The sequence below is a fragment of the Heloderma suspectum genome, chromosome 5 (assembly GCF_057233095.1).
Source record: "Heloderma suspectum isolate Gila_16-S chromosome 5, 16-S_ref, whole genome shotgun sequence".
Classification (NCBI taxonomy): domain Eukaryota; kingdom Metazoa; phylum Chordata; class Lepidosauria; order Squamata; family Helodermatidae; genus Heloderma; species Heloderma suspectum.
Genome location: NC_139462.1, coordinates 9,593,724 through 9,606,972, shown reverse-complemented (window position 1 = coordinate 9,606,972; position 13,249 = coordinate 9,593,724). Strand labels below are relative to the sequence as shown.

General features: G+C 45.1%; 1 protein-coding gene across 3 annotated transcripts in view; it reads right to left on the bottom strand.

The window, feature by feature from the left end:
* Nucleotides 1–3,550: 3,550 nt before the first annotated feature.
* The window catches only part of PANK2 (pantothenate kinase 2), a 26,281-nt gene continuing 16,582 nt past the window's right edge, over nucleotides 3,551–13,249 (bottom strand). For all 3 annotated transcript variants that reach the window (XM_084855336.1, XM_084855337.1, XM_084855335.1), the window contains 5 exons: nucleotides 8,982–9,235; nucleotides 8,311–8,487; nucleotides 6,862–6,985; nucleotides 4,818–4,943; nucleotides 3,551–4,107 (listed from right to left, as the gene is read on the bottom strand). In XM_084855336.1, the coding sequence (XP_084711462.1) occupies nucleotides 4,057–4,107; nucleotides 4,818–4,943; nucleotides 6,862–6,985; nucleotides 8,311–8,487; nucleotides 8,982–9,235 (732 nt within the window). In that variant the 3' untranslated portion in view covers nucleotides 3,551–4,056. The remainder of the gene's footprint in view (nucleotides 4,108–4,817; nucleotides 4,944–6,861; nucleotides 6,986–8,310; nucleotides 8,488–8,981; nucleotides 9,236–13,249) is intronic.

Genomic DNA, 13,249 nt, shown 5'->3' with positions numbered 1-13,249 from the left:
AGATTATTTGCTTTCATTTGCCAAATGGATGGTGGAACAAAACTGGGCTGGGAGTGTGATGCAGGGTAACCTACCGCCTGCCCTAGCCCCTGCCTCTTAGTACTCTCTGATTGTCCTGGAAGTTAAAAGCAAATTTGGGAGAGGGATTTTAGCTCAGTGGCAAGAGCACACACTTTGCATGCAGAAGGTTCCAGATTCAACTCTAGGCTTCTCTAAGTAAAAGGATTGAGGAGCAATGGATGAAAAGGGTTCCTCTGCCTGAGACCCTCAGGAGCCAGTCAGAGTAGACAATATTGGGCACTAAATAGGTAAATGGTCTGACCAGGTATAAGGCAGGGATGGATCTAAAAGACAAGTCGTGCTTTCCAAGATGGTAACCCTGCATCATGAGAACAGTCCTGCTGTCCCAGACCAAGAGTCCCTCTAGTCCTGCATCCTGTTTCCAACAGAGGTTGGCTAGATGGATCAGGAAACTAGTAAGTAGGGCATGAAGAAGGTTAGCATTTATGTCTATGTCACCAATTTGGTTTGCACCTGTTGGCACACAGCATTTGGCATGAAGATGTGTAGCTTGATTGTGTGCACATGTGAGCCTCAGTAGTTAATTGCTTAGATTCACCCCAATCCACAACTGCAGTGTGTCCATGTTGCACACATCTCCACTCAGGCATGAAGCTCACACTGGGACAGACACACACTCTCTGCCGAAGCCTGCTGTGGCAACAGACCATCCAAAATCCCGCCTGGAGCACCTTCATAAGATCTTAAGAAGAGCCCTGATGCTGGATCAGACCCAGGGTCCATCCAGTCCAGCATTCTGTTCACGCAGTGGCCAACCAGCTGCTCACGAAAAACGTGCAAGCAGGACATGAGCGCAACAGCATCCTCCCACCCATGTTCCCCAGCACCTGGTGTACATAGCCATCCTGCTCCGATACTGGAGGTAGCACAGAGCCCTCAGGACTATCAGCTTCCTTCTGCATGTCAGTGGGGGAAGCAGATCCACTTTGGGGGTTGGACTCGATGGCCTTGTAGGCCCCTTCCAACCCTACTATACTATTCTATGACACTTCATAAGCGGTGAAGAACTCCATGCTGTTCCACTGATGTCACCCATGTAGTTGTGATAAAAAAACCTATCAAGTCTGTAGCCTCATTTATCCTGGAGAGGTTAGGTGGAGCAAGTGGCTCTCTCCCCAGGTAAGAACCCAGCCCTCTCCAGTCCAAGTCTCATACACGACACTGGCTCCTTAGACCTGTTTGGCAACAGCATCATGGCCTCCTGCCAATGATGCATTCCAATTAGAGGATGTGAAAAGACACCAAGGGGGATGGGGGGGGGGGAGAAGGTTCCTGTATGTCAAGGGTAGGCAACCTGGTGCCCTCCAGACATTTTGGACTACAACTCCCATTATCTCTGACCATTGGCCATCCCAGCTTGGGCTGATGGGAGTTGTAGTTCAAAACATCTGGAGGGCACCAGGTTGCCTACCCCTGTTGTGTACACTAAGGAAAGTACGAGAGAAGGCATGCCAAACTTGACTTGTAGCATCCGCATGAAATGTCCTGGAGGTGCTCAGTATGTCTTTGTAATGCCAGACAGCCCCGTAAGAACACTGGGTTTATCAAGCACCTGGCTGAGTGCAGAATGTGATTGGCATTGCACAGCACCACAGTCTTGCGTGTACGAATTCTGCGCTGCGAATTCAGCATATTTACATATACACAAGTTGCAAGATCATGTAACTTGCATTCAATATGTAAGTACGTCTGAATGTGTGTAATTTGCAGTTTATTCTGCTAGCTGTGAAGAGGCAAAAAGGAAATGCACGAAGTGCCCAGTTTCACCACCAGACCAATTGGAAATGTGACATGGCCTCAGCTTCTGAGATTTTACTGCGTGTTTTGTGCATTTTCAAGCCTACCTTGGCAGGCAAAAAAGCTTTTTCTTCAATGAAAAAGTTGAAAAGAAGCAAAACTGAGATCAAGGTCAAACTCAATTCTGTGTGATGCAGTTCAACACTACACACAGCTCCGTTCCTTTCACTCTCTAATGCATTTATAGCCTGCCTCATTCTATTAAGACTATAGGCAGCCCCCGCACTCTGCAAGGTACCGCAATAGGGAGGAATCATTCAATATTCTCACAGGAAAACCAAGAGTAACAATGGTCTACTGCTGGCATCCAGATGCTCTATTACCAAAACCAGAAATACAGGAGTTTATTTTTATCTCAGTGTTTGGAGAAAGTGTAAGTGCTTAAAAGCTCCACTCACTGAGTCCAAAATAGATCTGCTGTCTGCTAAACAAAAACCCAGTCCTTTTCTTCTGCTGTAGATGCAGGGGTGGGCAACTTTGGGAAGTCCGGGGGCCATTTTTGCCCCCCATGCACCCCGCAGGCTGCAGTCTCCCTATAAGTATTTTATCTTTTAAAAAAAATTAGTGGGAAAAAGTGTCCACAGGACTATGGAGAGCCGAAGTCAAATCTAGCTTCTTCGCAAGCTAAATTTCACCCTACAGCAGCTATGGAGCCCTAAAAGGGTCGCATCTAGTTTGCAAACAAGGTAGGTTTGCGCTTTATGCACTTTGTAGCGCTCAGGACTGCTTTCGAACTGTGGTGCTGGAGAAGACTCTTACGAGTCCCCTGGACTGCAAGGAGGTCAAATCAGTCAATCCTAAAGGAAATCAACCCTGAGTGCTCATTGGAAGGACAGATACTGAAGCTGAAGCTCAAACATTTTGGCCACCTAATGCGAAGAGAAAACTCTCTGGAAAAGACCCTGATGCTGGGAAAGACTGAAGGCAAAAGGAGAAGGGGATGACAGAGGATGCAATGGCTAGATAGCATCACTGATGCAATGAATATGAACTTGAGCACACTCCGGGAGAGAGCGCAGGACAGGAAGGCCTGGCGTGCTATGGTCCATGGGGTCACGAAGAGTCGGACATGACTGAATGACTGAACAACAAGCGCTCAGGACGCCTTTTTTTTTTGGTTAAAAAAACAATTTTTTTTTAGGTGTGGGGGCAGTTGCATAGTACCTGAGAGCTTGAAGAACTGGAATGGAGACCTTCCAGTTGGATCAGGTAAGCCATAGGTGGTCAACCTACAGTACTGTCATCCCAAGTGGCATCAGCATCAGGAACTTGTGGCACACCATGACGCAGGGATGAAAGCCAGGGTGCAGCACAGGATCAGGGATGCATCCCTGCCTGCTTCTCCTGCATATGCTGATGCCTTACTGGAAGCAAAACCACACTGTTGTCATGTGCACCAACCAGAGGGCCTATATTATACTTTGGACTTGGTTTAGCACATACTTACCCAAAAGACTGCCTCTCACAAGGTGGCTTCCAATATCTGATCACCCTCCCAGTTTTCTGAGATGGGATGTTTAGAAAAAAGTTGCTAGATCAGGTTGCTATAAACTCAGCCAGGATTGCAGGCTTAAATCCTGCTCTTCTCCCCGCCTCCATTCCTCCCCCTCAATGTATTACACAAACAGGAAAGCAATTTTCTTTAAAGTAAGAAGATGCCAAACTGTTCTTTTAAAAAATAGATTTAATATTTCAAGTGTGTTTTCATATCCTGCACATCTCGGTGCTATTATGAAAATTCACACAGCCCTTCAAATTCATACAAGGTTAGTAAATAAAAGAACGCTTAAAAATAGTTTGTGAATAGTGCAACTTGCATCATCGTCTAGCTCTACATGCACTCAGCTCCAGCTCCCTCACAGTTTATGTAACAAAAGCTGCTCAACACAAGACTGACTAAACATGCATATTAAGAGCTGAGAGACAGATATGTTCAGTCCACACATTTGCATATACAGGTATGGGTTTCTTACAAACTAGTACATATTCAGATTAGCTGTAACTGTTTTTAAAAATACCTTTGTCATTCTCGGCACTGATTGATGAGGTCACTCACAATTGCTTCATATTGTCTGTCAGACAGACAGAGACTTTTCACAAATAAAGCTGAACGAACGCAGATGCTCCCTTTGGTCTAGATGTTCCAAAGCAGCAACCTGGGCCAGGCTCCATGCAGAATCAGGATGAATCTAGCAGCCCCAGAAGGGCCCCAACTGCTCCAAAGTAGCCCTGTTAAAAAAAAAGGGGGGGGGAAGAAACCCCACAAAACCCCCACAAATGTAATTTATCAGATTCTTTGTCTAAAAACAATCAGCATATTAAATACTGATAATCCTTTAACTGGAGTGTATTTTAAATTTTCTTTAAAAGCCTCTATCATCTGAGCCCTATGTAAGGCAGCCGAGGCAGAGAGGCAGTGAGAGACTCCATCACACACCTGCTCCTGGGTCAGCTGTGAGTTGCCCCTCCTGGCACCCCATATGCAGAGGAAGTAGCGGTTATCTGCTTGTGGCTGGTGGGCCGCTGTGTGAGCAGAATGCTGGACTTGGTGGACGATTGGGCTGATCCAGCATAGCAATTCTTATGTTCTTATCTATGTTCTGAAGATCTTGGGGAGGGGGATTCATCATTTTAGAGTTCCGAGTTTCACCCCATCTTGTCCATGCTCCCACGAACACTTTCTCTCCCCCACTTGGGCTCTTCTTATATGTGGCCTACGAAATTGCTATTCACCACCCAGAGTCCTCAGGTTATAGATATAAATCCAATTAATTAATAAAATAATTACAATCTAAGTTCCAAGATCATTAAATTGTCAGAGTAAAATGACAGCACGGAAATCAAGATGGAAATAAAAAACCCTGTGTGTGCTGCTCTGTCCCCAGGTGAGACAGGGAGGTGGGGAGAGAGGAAGTGTCTGCGATGTAGTGTGACTCTACCTCATGTTCCAAGAAAAGGGCCTTCAACTGCCCCTTTGACCAGTAATCCAAAGCGTACGCCAGAAACTTCATTGAGATTGTATTGATACGTAAGAAGTTCCCCACAAAAACCACTCGATTAATGTTCTGCAAGAAGGGAAAGGAGTATTAGAATCTTGCTAGCCATCCTCAGCGTAGTGAACACACTAAAAAATATACTGCCTGTTGACATGAATTTAGAGCACCATATTCACTGATCTGTTCATGCTGCTTTACATCACCAAGTTAGTGCCAGAGTCACTGGTACATCCCAGAAAACAATGCAAAGCCCAGACATCAGCAAGTGTCTTACTGGCAAAGCATTATTTCCACTTGGGTTCACCTCCTTCAAGTTTCAACATTAAAGCAGGCCCCTTCTGGGGAGGTGGGGGGGGGAGTCCTTTGAAGTCTTCATCCCCTTATTCCTCCTCTTTCACCTTGGCAAATATTTATTAGAGGGTGCAAAGTGCTGACCAAGAAGGAAAAGGATCTGGGTGGAAAGGTTTTTGGCAGATATAGAATTTGGGTCTAGATGAGCCTGTTTCAGGAAAAGGGACAAGCTAATATGGAAAACTAGATATTGAAGTGGGGGATTGGAATATCATAGGGAGAAGAGTCATTTGAGGAAAGACTGCAGTTCCCAGACTTTTTTACTAGTTTTGGTTAACATATCGTGCACAAAAAATCTTAAAAATGGACTGCCCTTTACAAGATCCAAGCCAAGCCACTGGCCGAACTGTTGTGATGTCATAGAAGACTCAAACATTTTAACTCCTGGTGGGCAAGGATCAGTCCCAGAATACTGAAAATTAGTGCGCCAGTAGTTTTGACTGGGGGAGGTGAAAATGGGGCCCGGGGACAAGGGAAGCTGTGTCCAATAAAGGTGGTGGTAAATGACTCAAGAGGAGGAGATGACATTCACACACAGACTACAATAAACCAGTGCAGTATCTAACAGATGCATGCATACATTCAATCAGCTTCCCCATACAGTTTTCTAAACTTTAGTCAGTGATCATACAAGTATAAACAAAAACAGTTACTCAGCGACTCACCTTAAAACCTGGGATCAAGGTAGGCAATTACAACTCAGCTAAAACCCAGCTTATGTCCTGGCTTTGAGACCAACCTTTACCCTTTCCACCACAGCACTACCTTTCTCTCTGGTTTTCCAACATACCCTTCCATCCTCCTTTCCGAGTTCCCCCAGAACCTCTCTCTTAGGAGCTGCTGTATCAGGCTACAGACTTCAGCACCAGCACACACACATATTAGCCTTTCTTGCTGTCTGGTCACTGATCTGCAAGGACACATAATTGTGCAAAGACGCATGCCCCAAAATAACCAGAAGAGCAGGTCCCAGTTCTTTCATAGCCCTGTACAATGCTGCTTGACATGGTTGCAACAAGGCAGCACTGTAAAGAAGCTGAAAGCACCAAGCTCAGGTAAGTCCACAACAGAAGCTGGGAGAGATGTAGCAACTCTTGCCGTAGGACAGGCCTTTCCCTGGTACACTCACCTCTTCCTTGGTGGACGTCCTCAGCTTGGAATACTAGCCATGTTCTCTTTGCTGCAAAGCCATTGAGTCCTTTTAAAAAGCAATGACCCCCAAAGTCCCTCCCATCTGACTCTCCTGAGCACCCTCAGAAAAGAACATTTCCATTTGTTGTTCACGAAGGAACAAGTGAGTAGTCCACTAGGAAAGCTGGAAACATTATTTAGCATATCCTGAACTAGTCAATCCTGCTCTTGACTCACACTGCAGTGTTGGGAGCAGAAGGCAATGGAGTCTCACTAAGTATGGGGCCCGAGTGTCATTTCTTTTTGCAACTCTAACTCCTCATTAGAGCAAAGGACTTCAGAACAGCTATTCACACACTGATTTCAGAAAGCATCTCCTCACCACCACCACCACCACCACACCCCGCAAGAAAGAACAAAGCATGGATTCCCACTGAGAAGCATGCACGTCCCTTGAATGGCTCCCAGACACGGGGGAGAGGGCCTTCAGCTTCTCTTTCTGTACCTCGTTAAGTGCACACATCCGTGCTATGGAGCCAATGTTATTGGTGATGGTGATCAAGGCCGCTCTTGCCAGGTCTTCCTTACTAGCTGCCTCTCGCTTCTCCTTGCTCATCATGTTTCCAAAGCTGGACAGAAAAGTGTACACACAGAAAAAGCTTTTAGGGGAACAAGTTGAACAACTTGCAAGATACATATAAAAACCATGAAAAAAGAAAATTCCAGAAGATGTTTTTCACATAATCACAGAGCTGGAAGAGACTCCTAGTTTAACTGCTCTGCTAGGACACAAGATCATCTGCCCACACTCACCAGCCCACACACACATAGCGCAAGCAGAGAGCAAGTGCTCATGGAGCAAAATAGCACCAGATAACTCGAAGAAAACAAGCAGAGCCATTCACTTCAGGGGGGAAATAAAAAGCCTAGGGCCACAACCAATCTGACCAGGAGAAGGGGGGAGGGAGAATACACAATTCCAAAAATATGGCAGAGAGAGAGAGAGAATTTAAAAAATGAAAGAAAGCCCACTTATTCAGGCTAAGAGTGAAACAATGGAACTGATCTGCAAGGCAGGCTAGCCCCATTCCTCATCCATTATCTGTCCCCAAGCACTGTTCTCTAATGGAGAGACAGGCTCATCAAATGCTTTCAGGAGCTTGCAGACCATATACTGAGAAAGACAGAGATAGAACAACTGAGGCAATCTTCCTCAACCTAGTGCTCTCCAGATGTGTTGGCTGGGGGATGCTGGGAGCTGTACTCCAACACCTCTGGAGGGCACCACATTGAGAAAGGCTGAACTAAGGGATTCAAAACTTAAGCTATTTTTTATTTCTTGGATTCCGCTAATACTTCCTTATCATATTCTACTAATACTTAGTAGGACTAAGGATTCATGCCTTAGAAGCAGAAGACCACATTCTGTTTCATTGTTAACACAAGTTTATTTCAATTTCAGCCCAGCCCATCTCAAAAGGCTCTGGACAAGGAACAATGTTAAATGCAGCCTATTAATAAGACCACATTAATGTCAAAAGCAAACAAAGACCCAGTTTGCTTGTAACAATTCCTGGGTTGTTTAACCCAGGAATTGTTGCAGCCAAGTGGGAACAAGTGGGCGTACTGCCTCCTGAGCGCTTGTCATTTTTCAATTAACAACCCAGGAACGCTGCATTCGTGGGTTGTTCAGGGGTAAAACAACCCAGAATTAACCCAACAACAAAGCACAGGTTATTGTTTGGTTAACTCTGGGTTGTTAACCCCTAGACAACCCAGAGCTCCAGGTTCGGATGTTGCAATAACAACCCAGAAATGGGGTGTTCCTGGGTTGTTGATTGAAAGCAGAGGTGACAAGCACCAGGAATTGCTATTACGTGTGAAGTAGGTCAATCAGAGAAGGGTCTTATGAGATATATTATGCTCCCTACAAAAGCACCAGCTGTGGCCTTACCTGGATGCTACAGTCCAGCCTGGCAGCCCAAACCTCTCATAGTCACCTCCATAAATATCCCGCACTAATTTGTCCACTTTAGTGCTGTCCCCGAGGGATGCCATTTCAAGTGCCTCTTCGAAGGTGGAACAGCCAGTCAGAAGGCAACATAGACCAAAGAAGGTTCCCCCACCAAGGCTAGCAAAAAAAAAAAGACACATAAATAATTTCTGCTGCCCAAAAAAGAATGGGAGGAGGCAGGGGGAAACAGCCACAGGCAAGAAAACAAGTCTGCAATTTAATCCTAACGAAAATAAAGTTAACTAGCTAATAACTGACATCCTGCTGGTTGGCATATATTTCTCCACACCAGCCTCACATGGGGTGTGTGGATGTGGCAAATCCTCCTGGCAGTTTTATATCCCAAGAACTCAAGGGAGTAGTTAACACTTTTACAGCCAGATCCCATGCATGTTTCCACATTAACTAAGTTCCATTGTGTTAAATGGGGCTTACTCCCACGTGCAGCTTGTCTCTATATTACCTGACTACACTATGATCAGCGTGTGCACATGACATGATGCCGGTGGTGTTGTTACATTGGTGACACTCAGCTGCGTATATGACTTGCAGATCACTAATTCATGGCTTATCAGATCTAAAGGCATCATGCCTTCACCTTCACTTCTCACCTGGTCCCCGTCACTCGCTTGTAATTGTCTTTGGAATATACAGCTAAGATGCTGACCCCCGAGCCGATGTTCACCAAAAGGAGAGGGTAGGGATTCTCCAAGTTGAAGGGGAGCTTCTGACACTTGTCAGGGTCAGTTGGGTTTTCAAAATAGTAGCACTCCGAGTGTCCGTTGAACCCAACTGAATCAATGTACAAAACTCCTTTAATAAGACAGTCGAGTTCATCCATTTTGTGAAGCTGGAGGTCACTCACCTGTTTGGAGAAACAAGCTCTGAAGAGAACTAGATAAACACTTCCAGCAGGGCCAGGAGAGTGGGATCTAGCACTTCATGGTAGTTTCCTTCTCTCTTAGGCATATCACTCAGGGACACCAGCCTATTGCGAGTCGAATTCCAATGCAAGAAATGCCAAATCTGGCAAGTTCATCAGCATCAGCACTAGTGGAAACATTTTATTCAAACCTATCCCAGTGTGCTAGGTTAGGCACTCTGTACTAACGGTATGATTACAATGATTCAGTTTGATGAATGTGCTTTTCCTTCTTGTAAATTGATTGATGGGTTTTTAAAATGAATTTTATGCCATTCTAAGCTGCTCTGGGGACCCCTGAGGTCAAAGATATGGGGTCAAAATAGCTTAATAAATAAGTCAACACAAACTAAGCAGAAGACTCAAGGTAAAGGGAGGATGGGATTCCTATGGTGCAGGGAGCCAGGAGGCAGAGGACCTGAAGTAGAACCTGCAGTCTTCAAGGAGGGTATTGGTAGTATCCAATGTTAATCTTACTTAGAGTGGACCCACTGAAATGAACGGGACTTACATAAGTCATGATTAACTTAAGTCTCACTCATTTCAATGGGTCTTCTCCAAGTAGGACTAACATTGGATACTATCCTATACTTGGGGTTTTATGGCAGATCAGCAGCAGCTAGGCCAGCTTGCACCAAACGCAGGGGTAGTTGCTCTCAGTTTCAGCCATAGTGTTGCACTCTTGAATTCATGATGGTTCAAGTATTTGGGAGCTGAGAGATACATATATCATCTTGTGATGGGCAGCAAACAACTATGTAACATCCTGGTTTCAGGATGAGAGGGGGAACAGCGAAGTACCAAAGAGTCAAAAAGGCCCTAAAGCCATCTAGTCCAAACCTTGCTACACAGCAGGACTGCCTACACATTAGGTCAGGCTTCCAAATTAATGTATACATGCCAACAGCAGTTTCACTACAGAATGTGTCTGCTGAGCACACATTTCCAGATGATTCAAGCAGGTGAGCCAAGCTACATAATGCAAACTAAACAAAACAAACCCTGTGGCCAAGTTGGCCTGGGAAAAGACAAATTATATCATGATCTTGTTAGCTCCTATGCATGAAGAAAACAGATTGTCACCATCACTCAGTGGCCAAGTGCATACCCAAAGGTAGGCCCAGAAGGGCCCAGGCTCAACCTCTGGCATTTCCATCAGAAAAGGATCTCAAGTAGAAAGTAGGGAAAGCCCTTCCCTGCTCAAGACCCAGGTCAGCTGCTGCAAGGTCAGAGTAGACAATGCTGAGCTAGACGGATCAATGGTCGAAAAAAGTGTAAGGTTGCTTCACGTGTTTATATTCACATTTATACCCATAAAGATTTGCTGGTGGGGAAAGGTGGTTCGGAATCATGGTGGAGAGGAACACAGGAAACTCCCTTATACCCAGTCAGACCTCTGGTCAATTAAAACTCACTATCATCTACACTGACTTGCAATGGCTGTGCAGGGTTTCAGACAGGGATCTTTCCCAGCCCTACCTTAAGATAGAAGGGGTTGAACTGGGACCTTTTCTACCCAATGCATCAGCTTTACCAGAGGTACAGCTCTTCCTCAAAATAAACACCTCCCACCATCCTGCCCCTGACTGGGGCAGTTCCAAGATGCTCATGAGGAAAGGGAGTTTCACCAAGATATTGCTCTGTCAGATTGCTTTTAACAAACATTGCTTTCTGATATCATTAGTCTCAAAATGCGCTGGTCCTTAAAAAAAAAGAAAAAGAAAACTGAGATTTGCAAGAGTCCGGTGGATACTCTGTATTCCATGATTCACAATGAAATCATAGGCATGCAGTAAGCCAGTGTCCCTGCACAAAGAATGAAGAATAGCTGCCAGAGCTGATGTGAAGAGAATTGCAAAGAGACCCCTTAACTGCCTCCCCACTCCCACCCCCATGGTCTTTGGTTAGCTAAGAAAGTATTTCAAGCATCGCTCTGTTTCACAGATACTTGAACAAGACACACACACACATTCCAATGGTAAGCAAGCCGTTTTCACTAATTTATCACACATTCACCACAGTCATTACAAGACAAACTCTTTTACCAGCTGAGCCAACACACATTAAGCTCATGAAGAGATGGCAGTTACAAAGCTGCAGCAGCCAGTAATATTAACTGGCATCTTGATTATGCAGCTTTTCTTGTAAAGTCCTAATTCATGAAATGCAAGGAACAAGGTTTTGCAATTAGTAGATAACTGTTTTACAGGTGTGTAGGCCAACCCCTTCATGGATCGCTGCCTTGTTGTGGCGAAGGGGCTTGCGTAACTCAGTGAAGCCATAAGCTATGCCGTGCAGGGCCACCCAAGACGGACAGGTCATGGCAGAGAGTTCTGACAAAATGTGGTCCACTGGAGAAGGAAATGGCAACCCACTCCAGTATTCTTGCCAAGAAAACCCCATGGAACGTATCACAAGGCTAAAAGAGATGACGCCGGAAGATGAGCCCCTCAGGTCGGAAGGTGTCCAATATACTACTGGGGAAGAGCAGAGGGTATTTCCAAGTAGCGCCAGAAAGAGTGAAGTGGCTGGGCCAAAGCCGAAAGGACACTCAGCTGTGGATGTGTCTGGGGTGAAAAGAAAATCCGATGCTGTAAAGAACAATATTGTTTAGGAACCTGGAATGTCAGATCAATGAATCAAGGTAAGCTGGAGGTGGTCAAACATGAGATGGCAAGATTGAACATCGACATCTTGGGAATCAGCGAACTAAAATGGACAGGCATGGGCGAATTTAATTCAGGTGACCATCATATCTACTATTGTGGGCAAGAATCCCTTAGAAGAAATGGAGTAGCACTCATAGTCAACAAAAGGGTGGGAAAAGCAGTCCTGGGGTACAATCTTAAAAATGATAGAATGATCTCAGTACGAATCCAAGGCAAACCATTCAACATCACAGTAATTCAAGTCTATGCCCCAACCACTGAGGCCGAAGAAGCTGAGGTTGATTGGTTCTATGAAGACCTACAACACCTTCTAGAACGAACACCAAAAAAAGATGTCCTCTTCATCATAGGGGATTGGAATGCTAAAGCAGGAAGTCAAGAAATCACTGGGATAACAGGCAGGCATGGCCTTGGTGTACAAAATGAAGCAGGACAAAGGCTAATAGAGTTTTGCCAAGAGAACACGCTGATCATAGCAAACACTCTTTTCCAACAGCACAAGAGGCGACTCGACACATGGACATCACCAGATGGTCAATATCGAAATCAGATTGATTATGTCCTTTGCAGCCAAAGATGGGGAAGCTCTATACAGTCAGTAAAAACAAGACCTGGAGCTGACTGTGGCTCAGATCATGAGCTTCTTCATGCAAAATTTCGGCTTAAATTGAAGAATGTAGGGAAAACCACTAAACCATTCAGGTATGACCTCAATCATATCCCTGTAGGGAAAACCACTAAACCATTCAGGTATGACCTCAATCCATACAGTGGAGGTGAGGAATAGATTTCAGGGATTAGACCTGATAGACAGAGTGCCTGAGGAACTATGGACGGAGGTCCGTAACATTGTTCAGGAGGCAGCAACGAAATCCATCCCAAAGAAAAAGAAATGCAAGAAAGCCAAGTGGCTGTCTGATGAGGCTTTACAAGTAGCTGAGGAAAGAAGGGAAGTGAAAAGCAAGGGAGAAAGGGGAAGATATACCCAACTGAATGCAGAGTTCCAGAGAATAGCAAGGAGAGACAAGAAGGCCTTCTTAAATGAACAATGCAAAGAAATCGAGGAAAACAACAGAATGGGAAAGACTAGAGATCTCTTCAAGAAAATCGGAGATCTCAAGGGAATGTTTTGTGCAAAGAAGGGCATGATAAGGGACAAAGAAGGCAGGGACCTAACAGATGCAGATGAGATTAAGAAGAGGTGGCAAGAATACACAAAAGAACTATACAGGAAAGATCAGAATGTCCCTGATAGCCATGATAGTGCGGTCACTGAACTTGAGCCGGA